This window comes from Sparus aurata, chromosome 18 (genome assembly GCF_900880675.1).
Source record: "Sparus aurata chromosome 18, fSpaAur1.1, whole genome shotgun sequence".
In the NCBI taxonomy this organism is placed as follows: domain Eukaryota; kingdom Metazoa; phylum Chordata; class Actinopteri; order Spariformes; family Sparidae; genus Sparus; species Sparus aurata.
In genome coordinates, this window is record NC_044204.1 from 1007272 (window position 1) to 1031368 (window position 24097).

A 24097-nucleotide genomic window follows, 5' to 3' on the forward strand; every position below is an offset into this window, starting at 1 on the left:
TCAACTGGTCCTCATCTCACCTTCCTTTTTCCACTAAAACCAGGATTTCCTTCTTCTCATGGTTCTCGGTCTCGGAGGCAACACCTTCAACACAAACAGAGTCGGCTTCAGCTCATCAATCAAACAGAATGGATCAGTTATCAGACTGTAGACCAGGACCAGGACTGACTCAGCTCCTGCAGACGGTTCAGGTTGATGATGTCCTCTGCTGCTCCATCGTTTCGGGGACAGATGAAGAGGTTGGACTTCTGCAGAACAAAGTACGCTTCCTTCCACTGCTGAGGGTCCAACATGGCCCTGTATCGCAGCAGACCGACCCGCTCAAACTCCCGAGTCAGCAGGCAGTGACAGCTGAGGGGAGTCGCAGCCTGATGGTGAAGGACACGACGGTCAATGAACATTCAAAGGTGAAAGTTATCAGACAATGATAACATCAAGATGGTTTTGATAAAGTAAAAAAGAACCTCACAGACTCTTCCTCTGTACTATAAACTGATAAAATATGGAATTCACTCATGGTGTAAAGGAAACAACTGAGATTGAACAGGAGGAAAGTCTACGATCTGAGGGTTTTAGGATTTAAGACTGAAATCCTTCCTGTCTGAAGAGAATCAGCACAAAATGATTCACTGTGTTACATTTGTGGTCAGGACAGAGAGTCAGAGTTTTGAACCTTCCCAATGGATTTGGTCCAGCTGTGCAGAGTGTCGGCCGTCTCCAGACCAAACTGATACAGTTTCTCAGAAGTCAGATACAACTCGAAGGTGTAACGAAACCTGAGAGACAAATGAAACACAGTCACCTCCAAACATCAGACCATCAGATGAACCGACCTGCAGGAAATCAAGTATACCTGTCGATGAAGCCATTGTTGTTGGACGAGTCGGGTCGAGTGATGCCCAAACACACTATGTCTTTAACACTGATCTGCATGCAGGGATCAGCTGATCTGTCTGACTCATAGAAGAGCATAGACTGATCCACCGTACACCAGAACTTCTGGAAGTCTGACATCAAGAAGACCACAAGACATTCAGTCACATCTGCATTCATAACAAAAATCTGTTTGATAAATCTGCTTCAGAACAAGTATAATGTTCTGTCCTGCTCAGTGTTCTGACCCACAAACACTTTACTCCTCCTCCTCTCACCTTCTCTTGTTTTCCTGGACAGTGTTCCTCTGTGGACCGAGCCGGACTTGTAGAGGTAACCAGAGTGAAGGACGGGCTGCATGATCTCATCGTACACACTGGGGTCTGAGGACACATGCACACAAACACACACACACACACACACACACACACACACACACACACACACACACACGTTTAACATTAAATGAAAAGACTGAATTCAGTGTTTTGATTCTGGTTCTGATACTGGTTTCAGCTCTGGTTTTTGGCTCTGGTTTTGGTCCTGGTTCTGGTTCTGTCTGAGTCCTACTCAGACTCAGCTGTCTCTAACAGGTCTATAGAGTTTAATAGAAATGTTCTGTGATGTTACAGTCATGAGTTCAGACCTGACGCCAGGCAGCAGTCTAGCGGCTGATGATGTCGCTGACAACCGTTGGCATCGTTGGCAAGGCGTGCTGACTCCGCCTCTGCGAAAATCTGAGTGACGGTTTTCAAAAGAGTCTGTTCAGAGAGGGCCAAGCACAAGACCTGTGGACGAGAGATAGACATTAACCCACACTGAGATTTTTTTTTTACTTTTAAAAAAGCTTTATTTTCCAATAGATAAGGACAATCAGAGGCAAGTCACACAAACGAATAAAACCACAGTCCATTAAAAACAAAAGACACATCCAAACCCAAACCTGCTACTCCCTTTAAAATGGTGCTCATTATTGGTTTCCAGAACACGTCATCATTTCCTGTGAGGTAACATTGAATAAACTGTAATCTGAAAGCCTCTGCTCTGCTCCCCAGGTGCACTAACCCCTGCCCCCCTCTTTCTTTGGCAGGTAAAGTTTACTCTGGGAAACCCCGTGCAAGTTATCCCAGAAAATATTTAAAGGAGTCATCACCTGGTTTTTTACATATCCAGTCCCTCTTGGATCGCTTTGGATCAATTCTTAAAACTTATTAGAAAAAAAAAAAAATTAAAAAATCAAACATAGAGCTTGTTCTGACACTTTTTCATACCGCGACTTTCTCACGCGAGATTATGCGCAAGGTTTTGACCGGTCCGGATGTGCATTGTATTAATATGTAATGAGGCGCGCGTTGATTGGCCGCAGGAAGGACAGAGCCGGAATGGGGGGCTAGCCTGCATGCACACACAGACTCCAAAACATAAACAGCCCCCTGTCATGGCGCACACACTAAATGACGAACCTTACGGAATTCAGGCATTTATGTACGAGCCGGAGTCGGAACCCGAATGGGAGAGTGAAGAGGCAGAGATGGTGGAAGAGAAACGTTTACAGCAGGATGTCTCTGAATGGTAAAATCTTTTTTTTTTCCTTCTTACTTTTCACACTCGTGTTTTACATGCAAGACCTGAGTTTTAATGCTGGCGGTCACGATGTATGGCGTGAAAATGACAGAGAAATAGGCAGATTCGGCGTGCTCACTCAGAAAGTCTGGCTGAGGACGGCTGTGAGCCGATGCTTATGCAAGTAGCGTCCTGTGGTAACGTCACCACAGGAGCAGAGTCAAAATCTCGTGCTTTAGGAACGCGCACTATTGTGCGCTATTCCTGTTCGGAAAAAGAGCCAAAGCGAAAAAAATAAGCCACTTTCAAACTCCAGCTTTTCAGGCAACTTTCAACAGAGGTCCAACACCAATATGCATGATTTAACGAGAGAAATTGCGATTTCCGGGTGATGACTCCTTTAACCATGACAGACTGCACTTTTCGCAACAGACCAGAAGGGGCTTCCATACATTTTAACTTATGCCAGAGAGTTGATGCTACCAAGTTATTAATGATGAGGACTCTTCCTCTGTAAGACATGAGATGTAACAGCCACTTCCACTTGGCCAACCTCCCCTCCATCTTCTCCACTACTCCCTCCCAGTTCTTCTTTATGTTCTGTTCATCTCCTAGATGGACTCCCAGGTATTTAAGGCCTCCACTCCTCCAGCTTAACCCTCCTGGCAGTTGAGGGAGTTTCAACAATGTTTCCTAAAACCTTCACATCTTCCTGGTTCCTTACAATAACAAAATTGTATATATACATTTAAAATGTATATTATAATCAGACAAAAACAGACCATCAATAAAATAACGAATATTGTGCAACATGGGTTCAATAGAAAGTGCGTAGAGCATACCAGACATCAAGCAGCCCTGTCTGATACCCCTGATAACTTTAAAAGGTTTACACAAACCATCATTAATTTTCAGTACACTCTCAATGTCCTCGTACAGAACCTTAATCTTGGCAATAAGTCCAGGCCTGAGGCCGAACCTTTGGAACACTTTCCAAATGTCACGGTGCTCAACCCGGTCAAATGACTTTTCCTGGTCTAAAGAAACCAGACCAGCATCAAAACCCAAAGAACCAGAGACTTCCAAAAAATCTGTAATCAGTGACACATTGTCACAATGGACCTGCTGGGCACACAGTAGGTTTGGGTCCGGTGGATGACTTGGTTCATCACCTTCTTCAGTCTATTAGACAGGACTTTAAATAACAGTGTATAATCTGTGCAGAGCAGAGAGACTGGCCACCAGTTCTTTATATTCTGAAGATCACCTTTTCTTGGGAACAGAGTCAGCACTGCTCTCCTACAGCTCTGCGGCATAGACGAGTCAGTAAAGCTCTCAATTAAGACTTCTACAACACTTCTCTTAGCTCATTCCGAAAAGCTTTGAAAAACTCTGGTGGAAGCCCATCGATTCCAGGGGCCTTCCCCCCCTGCATGCTCTGCAGGGCCGTGTACACTTCCTCTGCAGTCAGAGGACCCTCCAGCTCTTTGTTGATCTCCTCCAGGACTCTGGGCAGCCCACTGCAGAAGGAGTTTAAGGCCCAGAGGATGACCTCTGTGTACTCTGTGTCATACAGATGGGGGTAAAGGTCCACGGCTCTCTGCCGGATCTAACTGGCTTCAGTCAGCATCTGTCCTGAAGTCAAGTGCAGAGCGTGAATGCTCTGCCCGTTCTTCTCCAGGCTGAAAAAAAACTTTGACGGTGAGTCAGTGCTCTGAAAGTGAGACCGGACCCTGTGCTTTAGAGCCCAGCAGGTCTGCCAGTACAGCTTTTTTGGATTTGAGGTCTTCAAAGCAGCCTTGATTTCCTATGGACTCTGCAGAACTCTGCAGTTTCACTATTTCAATCTCCAGATCCCTCATAGATTTGTTAATGTCCCGAGAGGCATTGAGAGTGTACTGTTGACAAAGCTGCTTGATTTCCACCTTCTCACAATCCCACCACTGCTTCAACGATGTAAAATCTTATTTTCTAGTTCTAAAAACTTTTATACTTAAAAAAATAAAGGTTTCTCTAAAATGTACATCTAGTAACAAAGCAGTGTTAAAGTTCCAATATGCAGGCTTGTGTTTTACATTTGCAATAAAAACATTACAAGACACCATGGAATGATCTGTGAACCCTACAGGCAGTATTCTGCACCCTTTAAAAATACTAAAATGATGCTTAAAACAATAAGCATCATTTTTTGCAGACTTTCATCAAACATTGCACAGCAAGAATAGCATTGTTCAACATTGGAACCCCAACCTTCTCCTGCAACCTGCAAGCACCTTTTCTTCAAAGACTGGTAAGTTTGAACTTGGCTTAGATAGCATAGCATAGCACGGCTAAGCACAGGACTTTAAACTCATGTGTTCAATTTATTGTTTGTTCACTGTTTTGGTGTTATTGTGACTTCAAGTCAAGTTATTGCTATTACTAATTTGACATTAGTGGAATTATGCTTCACACAGACTCAGGGTCTCTGCATGCAACTAACCATCTTCGATAACCTGGCATCACATCACACACACACACACACACACACACACACACACACCTGTATATAGTACATCAGGGGTACTCAAATACTATTCTTAAAGAGCCACAAAGACTTTTTTCAATGACTCAAAGGTCCATGTATTGAGGTCGGTCAGGCCACCTGCATTAATATTGCATTAACAACAAAATGTCTTTTTCATTCAACAACAAAAATATGAACTAAAATAAAATGTCATTTCCATTTTAACAAATTAAAATGATTGAATAAGACAACGTTTCTAAGTCTCTAAGTGAGCACTCTGATTGTTGTTGTTGTGTCATAGATGTGACAAGAATCCTGCTTGCCGCTTGATATGACGATTTCAGTGCATTTATTTTTGTTGTTCTTACCTCTCAATTTTGAGGAAATGTCTTTTCAAAACTCCTATGCTTCGTCTCATAATGCCGTTTAAAGTTGGAAATCTTCATCACAGGTATAGTCTCCTGGCATATTAAGCACATGGGTCTTGTGCTGGTCGGAGGGAGAATGAATGGAAATTTTTTCAGTCCAGTTCTTCTTCGAATTGCCGATTTTCACTGTCCACTTTTCTTTTAGCAGTGAACTTGGAACACGCCATTTTCGTGCAATCTATGCTCCTACAGCCGGCAAAATGTCAATAGCAAACTGCTCCAGAAACGAAAGGGAAAGATAAAAATTGTGCTCGCAGCAGTGAGTGACCCAGTAACACGTTGTCTGTGTATCGTTGGCATGGAGACAAGTCCCGGTAAACACGTGCTGACCCAACCAAAACACATGGTGAAGGAATAATAGTTCTGGGGCCACAAATAGGTGGCAGGCAGCCCACATGCAGCCCAGGGGCCGCCTATTGAGGACTGCTGTACATGTGGACATCATCTTTGTGTTGAATAAAAGACTTTTGAACCTTCTTGCTTTCTATTTATTATAGTACAATAGTGAGTGTTGCCAACCTCTACACTGTCAAGAACTCCAAAATCCTTCAATCATTGCAAGCTGTTATTGTAAATTTGGTTGTAGTTATTAAGTTAATTATTAATGAGAGTGATAAATAGTTTAGTACCGTTTTATGTGACAGATTTAGTAAATTTGCCATGTTTTCCCTTCTTCAAGGGTGGTGCCCTGTGGTGATCTAATGTGAACTGGATCATATTATTTATCATAATTAATAATTATCCCTGATAATCATTAATTATTATTGATAGCCAAATTGAACCTAAATCTCCCTTTTAATTTTGCATGAACACTACTTAATTGTGCCTCGTGTAGTGCAAGGCCCAGCACCTCATCATTATTGTCACACAGCGGTGAGGTTGTCTCTTTCTGGGTTTTTTGTTTGTGGCTTCCTGTTTTATTTTGAAATTAACTCTCCTCTCATTTCAGGTCACTTGCCCTTCCTCATTTGTAATCCGTCTGATTGCCTTCTCTGAATCCTGATTGTGTCCACCTGTTCCCCTTTACCCTCATGTGTTTTATAGTCTGCGTCTCCCTTTGTCTTGTGCCAGAGTATCTCGTTCCACCATGCACCCCAGCCCTTTGCCACAGTCCTTTTCTTGTCCTAGTCTCGATCTCCTTATTGGTAACTCTGTTTTCTTTTGCCTCTTTATCTTATAGTGCAGCTCTGTCTTGCAGTTTAAGTTTATAGCCTTTTCTTTCCTCCATTGGAGTGATCTTTGTTTGGTTAATTTTCACAGCTCAGCCTGTTAGTGTAGTTGTGTTTTAATGCTGTTTGCTTTCCTCCATTGGAGTGATTTTTTGTTGTACATTTTCATAGCCTAGCCTGATAGAGCCTGATACCTCTGCCTGACAGAGAACTCTGGTCTCTCTACTGTTTTGTTGTATATATTATTATTGTTATAGTATATTTTGCATATTTTGTTTTGTTGTATATATTATTATTGTTTATAGCACACTGTGCACTGTATATATACACTATGTATATATTGGATTCTATTTATGTGTTTTAAGTGTTTTATTTGCTGACCCACTACTGCTGTAACAAAATAATTTCCCAGTCTGGGATCATTAAAGTAATTCTATTCTATTCTATAGTACAGTTTAGATCATAGTCCTTTTGTTTGCCTACTGTGGAGTGATTTTTGGTTATTTACCTTTTCTCTAGTTTGAGTTTCCCTCCTTTGGAGTGGTTTTGTTTTATTAGGATATTGTTTCTTTTCCTCTGATTTTGGAATGTTGTGTTTTTCTTCTGTTCCTTATTAGTCTGCCTTGCTCTAGATTAGATAAGTAATTTTTCACAGCCTATTCCTTTGTCACTTTGTTGAAGAGCCAAAGAACTTCAGAATAAAAGCCTGTATATCTGATTCCACTCTGCATCTGAATCCTCCTTCTAGCCCAGGCCTGACAATTATAAAGTTCCTGTTTGAGTTTCTGGACCATTTTCTTCAGTCTGTAAAAAAATAACCTCCCTTTCCCTTGCTTCTCATCTGTGATGTGGCAGAAAGAATAAACAATTCTTTGTCTGCAAAGTAATTTTCAACTTTTTTCATGTTTTTTGTTGTTTGCAAGAACTTTTTTTCATCTGTTCTACTTCATAATGTTTTTCCTGCTGCTGTGATTCAGCAGACAGTTGTGAGTCAGTCTGAGGCTGGCTGTCTTCAGCACAGTCCTCTTCCTCCTCCTCTTCCTCCATACCAGACTCAGACTCGGGCTGCTCCTCCTGCTGACCTTTCCTGCTCCTGGTTACTGGTCTATTTTTGGCCTGAGAACCATTATTGTCATTCATTTGTTTTCTTTTAAGAACAGGGACTAAAACACATTATCTTCCTCCACTTCATCACTGTCCCCTCATCATCTTTAGTCTGTCTCTGTGTGTCTCCTCTGGCCTCCTCCCTCTGTGTTTTATCATTAGAGGAAGCTTTCTCAGGACAGGCCCGAACTAAGCGACCCTCCCTCTCGCAGCCAAAACAATTCAGAGTCCCAGAGGTCACAAACACAATACAGTAGTATGCAAAAGTCTGGGCACCCCTTAGGAAAATCATTGCATCAGTTTATCACTTGCTGAGCTTTTAAAGAAGCACCTCCATTTTAACATATAGTATACCTTATGGAAATAGAAACATCTCAGTGGTGAAATCATTTTTATTGGTCCAACAGAAACATTTTTACGTGCATTTCAACAAAAATAGGTATGTGCATTAATTTGGGCACCCTAAAGAAATAATTCCATTAATATTTATTAGAGCCTCCTTTTGCTGCCATAACAGCCTGCAGACTTCTCCTATAGCCACAGACAAGTCCCTGAAGTCTGGCAGGTGGTATTTTGGCCCATTCCTCCATACAAAACGCCTGCAGTTCTGTCAGGTTTCTTGGCTTCCGTGTGTATACAGCCTGCTCCAAATCAATCCATATATTTTCAATTATGTTAAGGTCTGGGGACTGGGATGGCCATTCCAGAACATTGCATGCAACTTCTGCATGAATTCCTTATTGGATTTTGAACAGTGCTTAGTATCATTGTCCCGCTGAAAAATCCAACCCTGGCGTAGCTTCAACTTTGTGACCAACTCTTGAACATTCTTGTCAAGAATCTGCTGATACTGGGAGGAATTCATGTGGCCCTCAACTTTAACAAGGTTTCCAGTACTTGTGCTAGCCACGCAGCCCCATAACATGATGGACCCTCCATCAAATTTCAATGTAGGCAATAAGTTCTTCTCATAGAATTCAGTTGATTTGTTTTGGAGGTGCTGATTCTCATCTCAGCTGCTTCACACTCGGCTGCAAACCGCCCCAGGAATGTTGTGTTTTTCTTTTGTTCCTTATTAGTCTGCCTTGCTCTAGATTAGATAAGTAATTTTTCACAGCCTATTCCTTTGTCACTTTGTTGAAGAGCCAAAGAACTTCAGAATAAAAGCCTGTATATCTGATCCCACTCTGCATCTGAGTCTCCTCCCGGTGGGGTATGCCAGGAACACCTCCCGAGAAAGGCGTCCTGGGGGCATCCAATACAGATGCCTGAGCCACCTCAGCTGGCTCCTCTCGATGTGGAGGAGCAGCAGCTCTACTCCGAGCTCCTCCTGGCTGTCAGAGCTCCTCACCCCATCTCTAAGGGAGCGCCCCGCCACCCTGCGGAGGAAACTCATTTCGGCCGCTTGTATCCGGGATCTTACTCGTTCAGTCACGGCCCAAAGTTCATGATCATAGGTGAGGGTAGGAAGATTACCCTCACCTATGATTGACCGCTAAATCGAGAGCTTCGCCTTTCGGCTCAGCTCTCTCTTCACTACAACAGACCAGTACAACGACCACATTACTGCGGCCGCTGCACCGATCCGCCTGTTAATCTCACGTTCCATCTTTCCCTCCCTCATGCACAAGACCCCAAGATACTTAAACTCCTCCACTTGAGGCAGGAACTCTCTCCCAACCCGGAGGAGGCAAGCCACCTTTTTTCCAGTTGAGAACCATGGCCTCAGACATGGAGGTCCTGATTCTCATCTCAGCTGCTTCACACTCGGCTGCAAACTGCCCCAGGACATGCTGGAGGGCCTGGCTCCAAGGGGCCAACAAGACAACATCGTCTGCGAAAAAGCAGAGATGAAATCCAGTGGCTCCCGACCCAGACCCGCTCCGGCCCCTGAGTGCGCCTAGAAATTCTGTCCATAAAAATAATGAACAGAACTGGTGACAAAGGGCAGCCCTGCCGGAATCCAACATGCACCGGGAACAGGTCTGACTTACTGCCGGCAATGCGAACCAGGCTCCTGCTCCGTTCGTACAGGGACCGTACAGCCCCAAAGCACCTCCCACAGAATGCCACTAGGGGCACGGTCGAATGCCTTCTCCAAGTCCGCAAAACACATGTGGACTGGTTGAGCAAACTCCCATGAACCCTCAAGCACCCTGCAGAGGGTAAAGAGCTGGTCCAGTGTTCCACGGCCAGGACGAAAACTACATTGTACCTCCTGAATCCGAGGTTCGACTATCGTCCGAATTCTCCTCTCCAGTACTCTGGAATAGACTTTCCCAGGGAGGCTGAGGAGTGTGATCCCCCGATAGTTGGAACACACCCTCCAGTCCCCCTTTTTGAATAGAGGGACCACCACCCCGGTCTGCCAGTCCAGAGGCACTGTCCCCGACTGCCACGCGATGCTGCAGAGACGTGTCAGCCAAGACAGCCCCTCAACATCCAGAGACTTCAGGTACTCAGGGAGGATCTCATCCATCCCTGGTGCTTTGCCACTGAGGAGCTTCCGAACTACCTCAGTGACTTCGGCTTGGGTGGTGAATGAATCAACCTCTGAGTCCCCAGCCTCTGCTTCCTCTATGGTAGACGTGTCAGTGGGATTGAGGAGATCCTTGAAGTATTCCTTCCACTGCCCGACGATATCCCCAGTCGAGATCAACAGCTCCCCACCTCCTCACCTCCACCGTAAATAGTGTTGGTGGAGGGCTGCTTCCCTTACCTGAGGCACCGGATGGTTTGCCAGAATTTCCTCGAGGCCGACCGGTTGTCCTCCTCCATGGCCTCCCCGAATTTTTCCCAGACCTGAGACTTTAGTTCAGCGACTGCTGCCACAAGCTTGGCCTGCTGGTACCCATCAGCTGCCGCAGCTTCTTCAGCTTGACAGCATCCCTTACTTCCGGTGTCCACCACCGGGTTCGGGGATTGCCGGCACAACAGGCACTGGAGACCTTACGGCCACAGCTTCGAACAGCCGCGTCAAAAATGGAAGTGGAGAACATGATCCATTCGGACTCAATGTCCCCAGCCCCCAAGAAGGCGGGGTACTCTACACTGCTGTTTGGCCCATAAGCCAAAACAACAGTGAGAGACCTATCCCCGACTGGAAGGCACAGGGAGACAACCCTCACAACACATGGTGGCTGAGCTGGGGAGCTATAAGCAAGCCCACGCCAGCTTGCCGCCTCTCACCGCGGGCAACTCCAGAGTGGAGGAGAGTCCAGCCTTTCTCAAGGAGCTGGGTTCTAGAGCCCAGACTGTGCGTGGAGGTGAGCCCAACTATGTCTAGCTGGTACAGCTCAACCTCCCACACTAGCTCAGGCTCTTTTCCCCCCAGCGAGGTGACATTCCATGTCCCCATGGCTAGAGTTACCAGGAATTGGGTCGTTGGGGCCCCCGCCCGCGGCCGCCACCAAAATCACGTGGCACCTGCCTCTTCTGAACCCTCCTGCGGGTGGTGAACCTACTGGAGGGCAGGCCGACGTTGCTCTTTCGGGCTGTGCCCGGCCAGGTCCCGTGGGCAAAGACCTGGCCACCAGGCACTCGCCTGCGAGCCCCCACCGCAAGCTGTGCTGCAACCTGTCAGCTATAAATCCCTACAGGTCTTGAAATGAATGTGATTAAAAGGGTGCCCAAACTTTTGCACATCCCATTTTTTACATGTTATTATATTACAACAACCTGACCCTGAATATCCAGAAGACAAAAGAACTCATCATGGACTTCAGGAAGAACAGACATGACCACACCCCCCTCCTCATAAATGGAGAACAGGTGGAGACTGTCACCCACTTCAGGTTTCTGGGCACCCACATCTCCGCAGACCACTCCTGGACCTACAACATCAGGGCCCTGGTTAAGAAGGCTCAGCAGCGACTACACTTCCTGCGTGTCCTCAGGAAAAACAAACTGGACACAAAGCTGCTGCTGGCCTTCTATCACTCCTCTGTGGAGAGCGTACTGGGTGTGTGGTACGCAGGCTCAACAGCCGAGGACAGGAAGGCGGTGCAGAGGGTCATAAACACTGCCCAAAAGATCATCGGCTGCCCTCTGACCAGCCTGGAACACATCGCCACATCTTGCTGTCTCAGGAGAACCAAGGCCATCACTGGAGACCCCTCACACCCTGCCTACCCCCTGTTTGATCTGTTGCCCTCTGGGAGACGCTACAGGTCAACAAAGTCCCATACCAGCAGGCTGACGAACAACTTCTTCCCCTGGGCCATACGAACTACAAATACAAATGGATACACTCACAAACCCCCCCCCCGCCCGACAAGAACAAACCCAATCTACCTCCTCCTACCTCCCTTTAGCACCTTAAAGGGCTATATATATATCATTTATTTATATTTATATTACTATTTGTTCTATGTGTTGCTTTTTTTTATTTGTTGCACCCTCAATTTCATTGTACTCTCCTGTACAATGACAATAAAGACTATTCTATTCTATTCTATTATAATAAAACTAAGTAATGCTACTCTAAGAATTTCTATCTGGAAAACACTCAAATGTCTACATCTCTGTAGGAAAACAAATCTTATTGCTGTGATCTTCTCTTGTAAAGGTAGAGCAAATTATCATGAAATCTCAGAGAGGTGCCCAAACTTTTCCATACCACTATATATTCAAAGTCATCTGCTTTTAGGTTACACACCAGACTGAGTTCCTCATCTTTCTTATTGAGGATCATGTGAACCTCCCGTCTGTGTGAAACAACGTGTTTCAACAGTGGAGATTTACAGCCCGACAAACTATCTTCCCATGTCGCGACAGTTCCCTCAACAACACATCGTCACTGATAAATGGCGGGATGTTAAATATGCTGCCCTGTTTAGCAGGTGCATTGAGAGGAGACACTGATACAAACGTATTGTTAACAACAATGCCGGTCTCAATCGCTTTATTTGCTTTTTCAATATCATCCACAAAGACGACCACCGCGCCTTTCATCCAAGCAGCAGATTTAATGCTGCTGTGACCCACAACTTCTCCCACTGCCAGACGGCAGTCCTCCACTGAACAAGGGAAACCAGGAGAGATTTTAAAACCATGTTTCCTGCTGAGTTTTGTAAACTCCATACTGGCATTATGCATGCCAACCAGCGAAACCTGGCCGACCGCAAAAAACGCACAAATCCTCTAAAACCACCTTATATACACACCAACACAGTAGCACCAAAATACACCTACAACTACACTATGTACAACTTAGAGATAAAGATAGAAAAAATCACACACACAACTCAACACACTCACTCCTTCCACTGAGAGAGAGAGAGAGAGAGAGAGAGATTTTGATTTTTAAATAGTAACTTTATTGAATCTATTTAAAAATCAGGTTACATCATTTGATTAAAACTAAATAAATAATACAAACACAAACGGATCAGATCAACTGATCTGAAAATATGAGTTGATGTTGATCAATCTGAAGTCCTGCATCTCTTTATAATATTTAAAATCAATCATGATTCTGGCTTTGACCATCCTGCTGAACAATAAAACAACATTGGTGTCCACACCGTCCTCTACCTTCCTCTTTCTGCTTACATACACCGCCATCTTTGACTGTCCCAGAATGAAGTTCAAAGCTGACATTAATGTTTAGCAGCCTTTCTGTATCTGAAGCCCAGGATGAACGTTTGTAGAGAGAAGACCTCTCCTGCCTTCCTGAACAATATGCCCAGCAGAGAGAAAAGAGGGTCGAGACGAGGACATTCCGAGAAACAGTGGAACACTGTCTCTATGGCACAACAGGGACGGACACTGAGAGGGGGGGAAGGTCGTCAGGGCGGGGGACAGTCACACCACCGCTGTAGTCCGTCAGCAGGAGGCGCTCATGCCCCGTCAGACAGCTCCCCAATTGGTCCAGCAGCCTGCCCACGATTCTCTCTGACCTTCCCCCAAGACCAGCCACCAGACCTGCTGCGTTCTGTAGATCAGGGCCCGTATTCACAAAGAATCTTAAGGCTAAAAGTAGCTCCTAACAGGCGAATTTAGGAGCAACTCCTAAAAATAATGGGCGTGTCAGTCGTAACTTTAGGACTCCTAATTTTTGAAAATAAGAGTTATTCACAAAACATTTTAAACCTAAAAGTAGCACCTAAGTCTGGGAGACCGTAGAAGTAGTCCAGAGGACTCCTAACTCGCTAAGACCTGGTCACAGCCGAATGTTTTGGAGACGCTAAATGACAGGGAATTATTAAAACGATGTCGGATGGACCACGAAGGGATTGAAGTTGTGGTTGAGTTGGTGAGGGACGCAATAACGTCCCCAACCAACCGAAACAATCCAATAACACCAGAGTAAAAATGTTTGGCAACACTCCGGTATTTGTCTAAGGGGAAAATGCAGCTCTGTGTACGGGACTAGTATTACCTGGGGACCTCAAGTGATTAAGAAATTATCCCACCACGTCAGTGTTTCGTGCGGCGCATTCGCACATGATAAGCGAAGTCTGTGTTTTAACTCGAATTTACTGACATATTCCCCGCGATCGATCGCACCGGAGCCCTTACTGGAGCAGCACAACTGTTAGATATCGATATTTTTAATATAATAACTGGTGAGCCTGTTGAAAGATAGAAAAATGTTCCTTACCGCATGCTGCCATGCATGTATTACATCTAATCATCTTTCGAAATTTCGCTTTTCTGATGAGCCTCCTGAATTTGCACCCAAAATGCTGTCAAAACTTTCATTTATAATTCCCAACGCAGCCTCCATAATTCTCGACCGGGAAAAAGGCAGAAAAAGGTGTGGAAAACACAAAAAACCTTAAGAAAAACCAAAAACGACCCCAAATCACAGAGATGCCAATTTGCACAGGACAAATGACCTCTGTGTTTGGTAAAATATAATAGGTAATTTGCGGTGGAATTTTTACATTACAAATTAAGGACATGGCAGATTCGCACGGGATTAAGATCACAGACGCCCTCCGCAATTATTACAGATTACTGGAGGTCCCAAGGTTATACTAGTACCGTGCGAATAGGGCTTTTGTCAATCGGAAAAAGTTGCATTCCATCAACACGCAAATTGTTTTTTCAATAGCTTTTCGAGCAAATGCCGCTTTTATTGACAATTCACGCTTTTAATCGCAATCTTCTAATTTGTAATATTTGTCCTAAGTGTTTTTTGTTATTTGTTTTTTTTGGGGGGGGGGGGGGGGGGGGGACTGAATTCTCATCTTAAATACATTTCTTTATCCAGTATCTATTCATAGGCTTTGTCATGGGCTTGTAGGCAACTTCCTTATTTTCACTTCATGCATTGCGTAGCCTAAATGACTTTTCAATGGGCTGCCCTGTCACTCAACAACCAATCACCGTCGTCACCGCCTCTAAGTGCGTCCTTATAAATTGACATCATCCATAGCAACAGAGAGTTACTTCTAGTTTAGGAGTTCACTGTTTTCATAACTAAAAGTAGGTCTCAGCGGCTTTGTGAATTACTTTTAAGAAACGACTCCTACATAAAAACTTTTAGTCCGATTTAGGAGTACTCCTAACGTTAAGATAAAAGTCTTTGTGAATACGGGCCCAGGTCTAGTAAAGGTGATCTAATCTCCCAGAGTTAAAATCCCTGCTCTGCTTAAAGCCTCTGTGACTGCTGCTCCTGCCCAGCAGGGGGCGCTCAGGCGTCCTCCATGGTCCAGCGGCTCCTGCAGCAGACAGAACAGAGAGTCATGTTGAGCTCTCTGTTTCAGTAGCAGCCTCCACACGTTGAAGAGTCCTCGATAAAAACCAGGCAGGGTGCGAAGTCTCACAGTCTTAAAATCCATTAAGAAATCAGCACTGCATGAAAAGTGGGATTTTCGTCCCCGGAAACGGCCGGAAATCTCCCTAATTTTCGGCAGTTAACGACGCCTGCGAACGTCGCGTTCGTCTGTGCCACATACTGACGGAAACGAACCATGACGTATGTGGAACTCCCGGAGGTGCGAATGGCTCTAATTTGCATATGAATAGCAGCGAAACCACGCCTGGCCAGAGAATGTGTGGGCTGGCTTGAATATCCTCACTCAGTATTGGATGAAACCACTACTTATAAACGAGCAAAATCACTCGTGATTGGTCACCCTGGGTCGTTATAAATGTAAACCCCAGTAAGAAAATATATATGAATGAATGACTGAATGAATATACATATATATATATTCATTCATTCAATATTTATGATATCATCAAGGACATGAATGAATTCATTGAGGAAAGGAACATTTGCCAGGAAGGTGCTGTTTATTCAAAGAAAGAGCTTTATTAGCACAAACACAATCACACCACAACTATGTACAAAGCATATTCTGCCCACACAACAAACAGGAAGCTCACAAGAAGCCCAAAATCCTACAGCACCACGAAGTGTCTGTTTTTGTAGACGTCTGTGGTGCGCTGCCCTGTACTTCGGAATCGCCTCTCATGTGACTGCAGCGTGGCACAGAGCTCGATGAGCTCCAGGCTGCGAAAGGACGGAGGTCGCACAATCCATCCAGACACCCCGCCATCGTGTGCCGTCTTCCTCCTCAGACATCAGGTCTATGGCAGCGCACTTCGAAAGGTCCACCTCATCTTCAGCTAGCACTCTGTCTCGCTTCCAGCAGCTGTAAAAACAATCAATAGAGATGATCAGTACTGCGCGATGCACTGCGTATGGACACAACACATCTATTAATGCACCTGAAAAATAGTCACATTGACCAAAAACGGATCTAATCTAATAAGTCTTACCCTCTTTGTTCTCGATCGACTCCGAGATGAACTCCTCACAGCTTACGCCTGCGATGCAAGATCTGCTTGTTTGTTGTCCTGTGTACTGTCTCGTAATGTCTTACAGGCAGCTGGAAAACAATTAAAAGAGAGTGGTATGAATAAAGAAACGTAAGTCACAGTAAAATTAAACGAGGGAGAAAACAGTAACAGTTACTTACACACAATGGCGTCATTATCGGCATCATGTAAATCTAGACTTGCAGACGTGGCTCCGAGCTAATAGGAGGTCGCAGCCCTGTTATGAGGCGAGGTTAGTCTGTGAAAACAAAATGCTCGCAGCGATAAACCTCCGTGCCCCTCTGCGGCAGCGAAGCTCCGTCCATCGGCGACACTCTCAGTGGCGACCCAGCAAATCTCCTCCCGTCAGCGCAGGCCTCCTCTTGACAATGGCCGTGCCACTAGCCTAGCTCCTTCTAGCTAGCTTAGCCGAACTTGCTTCGTGTCCAATAAAACACAAACACTTCGACTGCGATGGAGAGTCCAACTCACACACTCACAGCACGTCGTCCGACAACAATTCACAGTCCGTTAGTGATAAAACACAACACTGACAACACACACAGTCCACTGTCAGCTGCTCGATGCCATTAACTCTCGGCTCCTTCTTCCTCGTCACTCACACGTCGGTCTACCCGGAAGTGTAAAAACTCTTAAAGGTCATGAACTCTCACACGTAATAAGAATTACTTTTCAACTTCTTTTAAAACATTCAGAACCCATGAAATTATAGAAATACTTATACATTTTAATATCTTAGGTTATCTCAAAATATTTCGTGCAAATTTTAACCTCTTAACAACTGGCGTCTTATCTTTAACTTGTTCCCAGGAGAAAGAAAGAGAGAAAAAAAGAATAAATAATCTTTTTTACATAACATTGGCCATTGCTAATGACATACACAGTAATTAATCTAGCATACTTTTATTAAATAAATCAATTCAAGCTAAAATATAAGGGTCTATAATTAGGTTATACTAAGCCTCATCTATTTATACCAGAGATTTTCTTAAAATGAAGTTAACATCTTTTAGAAAAAGGTCACCTTGGGTAAAACTCCCCCTGCTAACCTGATTTGCATTTGTATAGTTAACAGCATTTTCATTTACGTGAAAACGAATGACCTCTGATGTAGGCTAGAAGGCACACGTGAGTCTGTGTGGACTTGTGCATGCCCTAGACTCGTGGAGAGCGGTATCGGAACGGAACTGGAGCGAAACGGAACCATCGCTCTGGCCTTTGGATTAAAACCCGCTCTGCGCTCCGACTATATTTCGCACGCTCTGCTCCGCGCTCTGCTCCGCTCACATGCCCTGATGTAGGCTAACCTTTGAAGGCACACGTGAGTCTGGACTTGTGCATGCCCTAGACTCGTGGAGAGCAGTATCGGAACGGAACTGGAGCGAAACGCAACCATCGCTTCCCGCTAGCTCCGTACTCCGCTCACATGCCCTGGTGAACAATGATGCAATATCCGTGGCCAAAATCTTAGCTACAGTAATAGCTCCAAGGTATGGTTTTCCAGAGAAGATATATTGTGATAATGGTCCTCATTTAAGTAATGTCCTCATGTAAGTGTATAAGTGAGGGACAGGAGGAGGAGTACAGGGCACTGGTAGACAACTTTGTGGAGTGGACTGGACAGAATCACCTGCGGCTAAACATCAGCAAGACCAGAGAGATGGTGATAGATTTCAGGAAGAAGAGGAGGACAGCTTTCCAACCACTGCACATTCTGGGAAAGGATGTGGAGACGGTTGAGGATTACAAGTACCTGGGTGTTACCATCAACCACAGACTGGACTGGATATCCAACACTGAAGCTGTTTACAAGAAGGGGATGAGCAGACTTTACTTCCTGAGGAAGCTGAGATCCTTCAACGTGTGCAGCAAGATGTTGGAGATCTTTTATCAGTCTGTGGTGGCCAGTGTACTTTTCTTTGCTGTGGTTTGTTGGGGAAGCAGCATCGGAGCCAGCGACACCAACAGACTCAACAAACTGATCAGGGAGGCTGGCTCTGTGATTGGCTGCAAACAGGACAGGACATCTATCTATCTATCTATCTATCTATCTATCTATCTATCTATCTATCTATCTATCTATCTATCTATCATTTTAGGAATCAAGTCATACAAAGACTATCTAAAATATTTTTAGTCCAACTCAGGTTCCATTGTAGCTATCATCCACAGTCAGCAGGACTGGTGGAAAGAAACAATGGCACTATTAAAGCAAAACTAAGAAAGGCTATGGATGAGACAGGGAAAAGTTGGGTAACATGTCTACCAGCTGTAGCATTAAGCTTACACATTCAACCCAACAGTACAGGATTATCACCATTTGAAATATTATATGGAAGACCATTCAGGGTACCGCTAATAGATACAAAGGGAGATGATACTGGATTGACTGAAACAATTGTAGACAACATGTCAAAGATGATGAAGAACAAGAGTGTTATGTCTACAGTATCTCCTCCAATAGATCCAGAACCAACAGGAGGGCCAATAAACCCAGGAGATTGGGTGTTCATCAAAGTCCTGAGGTGAAAGAATTAGTCAGCGCCACGCAGGGAAGGGCCCTATCAAGTACTACTGTCAACGCCTACAGCAGTCCGCATAGCTGAAAGACAGACGTGGATCCATCTTACGCACTGCAAAAGAGCACAAATACCACTGTCAGATAAGTAGAAGCATTCACCATGCTGGAATTAAAACTATATGTAATAACTGTTTTATGTGTGACCACAATTGCATTCCTTATCTCAAATATAGTGACACAAAGCCAGGTACATGATAAAATGAGGTGAAGAGCTATAGGAACACAATCCAGGTGGGACACTAGGTGCAGTGATAATACATTGTACTGAAGGGATAAATAAAAATATATCTGCGTCACTACAGTTGCATGCACCGCATATAGAAGTGTAGGGGTGAAACTGTTAACAGGTATCGGTGTGGATGTGAGATGTGGAATTGGGTAATTGCTAATACAGGAACACAGGATTGGGGATACACCTCGAGACCTGAATTAAAAAATCGACTGACAATTATCAAGATGATGCCAGACACTTGCAAAATAAACTACTTTAATCCTGTAATAATAACACTCAAGACTCCCAAACACACTGACAACGGAACATATGTGTTGGGAGCATGGGTAAGTGGAACAAACCAAGTTGGGATATTTCATAAAACAGTGTCCCCAAACCCGAGTAATCGACAATATCTGTAATGGCTATACCAACCACACCGACTTCAATGAAAAATAATCCTGTAAAATATATAGACGTGAAAAAACATAAAGGAAATGTATGCCCTAGAAACGGGATTCACAGATTCAAATGTATGGTTACAGCAAGTGTTCCTCCTCCAGCTGTCTAGCCTGTGCAGCAGCCAGTCCGGGGTTAGGCATAGTGCCCTTTCCCCTTAATCCAGATAATGATCCAAAAGGTTTTTGCTGCATGTTAGATTTATACAAATCAGATAGTGCTACAAACTGCACCACTTTGAAACTTTTGTTCACACCAGTGTCACCACAGATTAAAACGCCTTGGTTTACCCCGTACATCGGAAATGATACCTGCTTGACACAAAGCCAAGGCACCGTGTCAGTAGGGATGTTGATAACCTGCAAAACCATCATTGATGTAATTAAGGGTGAGAGCAATATCACTGATGGTGTAGTGAATGATCAAACTATGGCCAGAGCTGATGTATGGTGGTCATGTTGAGGTAAGACACTTGAGCAAAATTACCAACTGACTGGAAGGGAACTTGTGCCATGGTACAGTTATTAATACATTAACCATATGACACGATGACATTGGCATACAGCAACAGTTAGATGAGAATAGTTTAATGGCATGGCAGATTAAGACGGCGTTAGACATGTTGTTGGCTGAAAAAGGTGGAGTATGCAGAATGTTTGGAGATATGTGTTGTACATTTACTCCTAATAACACAGCACCTGATGGCAGTATCACTAAGGCGTTGGATGGATTAACCTCCCTGTCTGCAGAGTTAGCGGAAAATTCTGGTTTCAATGATCCTCTGACGGGACGGCTCCAGGACATTTTCGGAAAACGGGCAGGTTCTATAAAAGCAATGATGTTATCTGTTGCTGTAATGATTGCCATTCTAACCACTTGTGGATGTTGTTGTATCCCCTGTTTAAGACTTTAAGACGTTATAGAAACTCATTGACACTGCTGTGACCAAAACAATGATGCTGTATGAAAGGGTGCCCACCACCGATTACCACCGAGAGGACTATGAGAATGCAGCACAAGAAAATGTTACATCTGATATGAGAGATGATGATTTGTATGGTAACTTGTTTGATGAAGATAAGGGCACCACGGTTTAAGGGAAAACTGCTGTTTATATGTTTATTCTACTGATTATGATGATACTACAGAAAATCTAACTGAAGTTTAATTTTCTGAATTGGCCGACTAGAGCCACTTGGGAGAACAATACTTACAGCATTTGTACATATTGAAAGTGACCCCATCTCTTTTATTCTATTTACTAAAGGGATAGTTTAGTTAGGTAGGGATAGGTCCGTAGCCAAGCCCGATGGGTTGACTAGCTTGGTGAGGATGCTTGTGTTTTGTTTTGGGGTAACAATGTAACCAAAATGCTTTTGAACTTATGCTTATTTTTATATTACTTCTGTGCCTTATCAAATGGAGTACCTGCGTGTGGTTGCCGGGGCAGCCGGACCGTGAGAGAGTTTCCCTATCTAAAAGGATAATGGATAATTAGAATGTTTTGAACTTCCCAATAGGGTTTTCGCTCTCACACTCCACAAACTTTGTTAGAATTATGCTTACAATCAGCATAAACAGGAGGGATATGTATATATATGGAAATGTTGTACTTAATGAGGAGAGATGTGAACTGAAGTCTTACCTAGGAATGTTCAATGTAACTGTTTAACATGACCTGTAACTTGTGACCTTGATTTAGGTTGTTTTATGACCCTTCGTGTTGTTTTATGACCTATGTAAGATATTGAGTGACCACTGGAGGTTATCACTTCCTTCTCTGTGAATTATTCCTTGAAGTGCAGGACATAAATTATTAACTATTAGAGTGAAAACACACCCACAGAGACGGATAAATACCATGCTTTTCTTCTCAGACACTGAGTCTTCACTTTGTAACACACCTAGGTGTTGCTCTGTGAATGCTCCTCTTGTACAAGATTAAAACCTTGTTTGAACTTTGAGCTGACTCCGATCTCCTTCCTCCAGTTCTAAATTATCGCTGAATTATTTTAACATCCAGAGTTTTATATCATGCAGGCAGTTTACGAGTGACTGTGGGGGTAGCTGGGTGGATGGTTTGGTGCAGAAATATAATTGAGTGTCATCAGCATAAGAATGGAAGTTGAGACTGTGTTTGTGAATTATGTAACGAAGGGGGAGCATGTAGATGGTGAAGAGGAGGGGTCTAAGCACAGAGCCTTGAGGCACGCCCTGGTTGACTGGAGTTGGGGTGGAACTGGAGTCTCCAATGGTGACAAGCTGTTTCCTGTTTCTTAAATAGGACTGGAACCAGGAGAGTGCTCTACCGGTGAGGCCAAGGTAGTCAGATAAGCGTGTAAGGAGTGAAGTGTAGGATATTGGGTCAAAGGCTGCAGAGAGGTCCAGGAGGATCAGAATACTGATGTGGCCAGAATCTGTAGTGATGAAGAGGTCGTTGGTGATCTTGATGAGGGCAGTTTCTGTGCTATGGCACGCCCTGAAGCCAGACTGAAGGGGTTCATAGAGCTCATGGTTGGACATGTGCTGCTGGAGTTGGGCGGCAACTGCCCTTTACAGGATTTTGCTCAGGAAAGGAAGGTTGGAAATTGGTCGGTAGTTATGTAAGTCATGTGGGTCCAGACCTGGCTTCTTGAGGATGGGGGTGACAGAAGCTGTTTTGAAGATGGACGGTACCATGCCAGATTCTAGGGATGAGTTGATAATGTCCACAATGAAGGGGCATATGGCAAGCAGGGAAGACTTCACCAGAGTGTATGATTTTCACCTGGCCGTTCCTGCACTCCAGACCAAAAAAGAACTGTGTGGGGGGGCATCCATCAGAGAGGCCCCTCAGGAAGCGTGAGCTGACCAGAGCTCCCTGTGCGGTTACACCCAACAGGTTGGCTAAAGCAGCCCTTTTACTTTTGCCTGAAACAGTGTTTTTTTATACATGGAAAGTATACATACTATCCTTGTGTTGTGTTCTGATCAAATTTGACTGATTCAAAAGTCTTATCTCTAAAAAAATGTACTTAATTTGATCAGACTGACCTAAAATTCCACGACTTTGGCCACAAAGAGGATATCAACAGACAATTCAATTCTGGGAAAGGTGAACATTTTCCTGAATGTGGATGTGTGGATGTAAGTGGGGCTATGCATGTTTTCCTTTTAGTATGATAATTAGAGAGCATTACAAGCAGTATTGTCATGTCAAGGCAGTATTGTGTGACTTAATGGCTGGTGATTGGGATGCACATTTCTTTTAGCATGATAAGTAGAGAGCATAGGCTAAGCCATTTACATTTACCTTTAGGGCATTTAGCAGATGCTTTTGTCCAAAGTGACTTACAATAAGCAGACAGTATTGTCTGCCTGGAAAACATTTGGGAATTCATTACGGGGAGAGGAAGCAATGACGTCAGAGTGGAGGGGAATCACAACATCTGTGCTGTCAAATGGTCTAACAACAGGGCCAACACACTTGTGTTATCCTTTGCTGGACCTGAACCTGTGCAGAAGATTCAACGCTGGGACAAAGCCAGCCGAACCTGGCTTTGTCCCAGCCAGTACATGGGAGTTGTGGATTTGTTGGACTCATTTACAGCCATCAAATCCCGTCGCTGGTACACGTACATCTTCTGGCACACTATCATCCTCTCTCAAGATGTCTAGCAAAGAGACAATGAACAGGAGACAGTTTCAGGCACAGCCAGTATCCTCTCTCATCCTGGTGAACATGGCGCTCCAAACTCCAAAGAGAGGACGACCATCTTCAGACAAAGGGAGCCCAGCAACAGTGACATCAGGAAGCTCTCTGACTCCTCAGAAGAGACCATCCAAGAGAAGTGCACACCTCCCATTGGATGTATGCTAGGACCTAGTGGCGCATTTCCCAGTGAAGACAGGGAGAGGAAGCTGCAGACACTGCACTAAAGGATACACTAACATGCAATGCAGCAAGTGTGATGTTCACCTTTGCTTTTCAGAGGACAAGAACTGTTTTTGGGACTTACCCTCTGAATGAAAGTCAGCCATGAAAAGAAAAAAAGGAATGAAGAAGTCACTAGAAAAAGCTATTTAATAAAAAAAAATAATAATAATAATAATTCTTCATAAAAATATGAATCTGCGATTATTATTAATGTTATATACCTTTATGGGGCTAAGTAAGCAATCAACTCTGCAAATGAACCCTTAGTTGTTCTGAATTGCTGTTCAGAGAACATGAGTACACATACAGAAATTCTGCTCCCACCTAAGCGTTGCAATATTACAACATTTCTCTAAAAACGTACATAAACATTAAAAAAAAAAAAAAAAACTCTTTAATTTCTGAATCAGAGGCCTCCTACAACAACATCCGAAGGGTCAAAACATTTTTTTTTAGGTTTTTCTATATTTGGGTCTTACAGGGTTAAACTT

At 44.1% G+C, this 24097-nt stretch overlaps 1 protein-coding gene across 4 annotated transcripts in view; it reads right to left on the minus strand.

Annotated features, from left to right (window-relative positions):
• The window catches only part of arap3 (ArfGAP with RhoGAP domain, ankyrin repeat and PH domain 3), a 163307-nt gene that overhangs the window by 26520 nt on the left and 112690 nt on the right, over positions 1-24097 (minus strand). For all 4 annotated transcript variants that reach the window (XM_030395552.1, XM_030395551.1, XM_030395550.1 and 1 more), the window contains 6 exons: positions 1520-1661; positions 1152-1256; positions 854-1007; positions 674-776; positions 170-368; positions 21-84 (listed from right to left, as the gene is read on the minus strand). In XM_030395552.1, coding sequence (XP_030251412.1) covers positions 21-84; positions 170-368; positions 674-776; positions 854-1007; positions 1152-1256; positions 1520-1661 — 767 coding nt within the window. The remainder of the gene's footprint in view (positions 1-20; positions 85-169; positions 369-673; positions 777-853; positions 1008-1151; positions 1257-1519; positions 1662-24097) is intronic.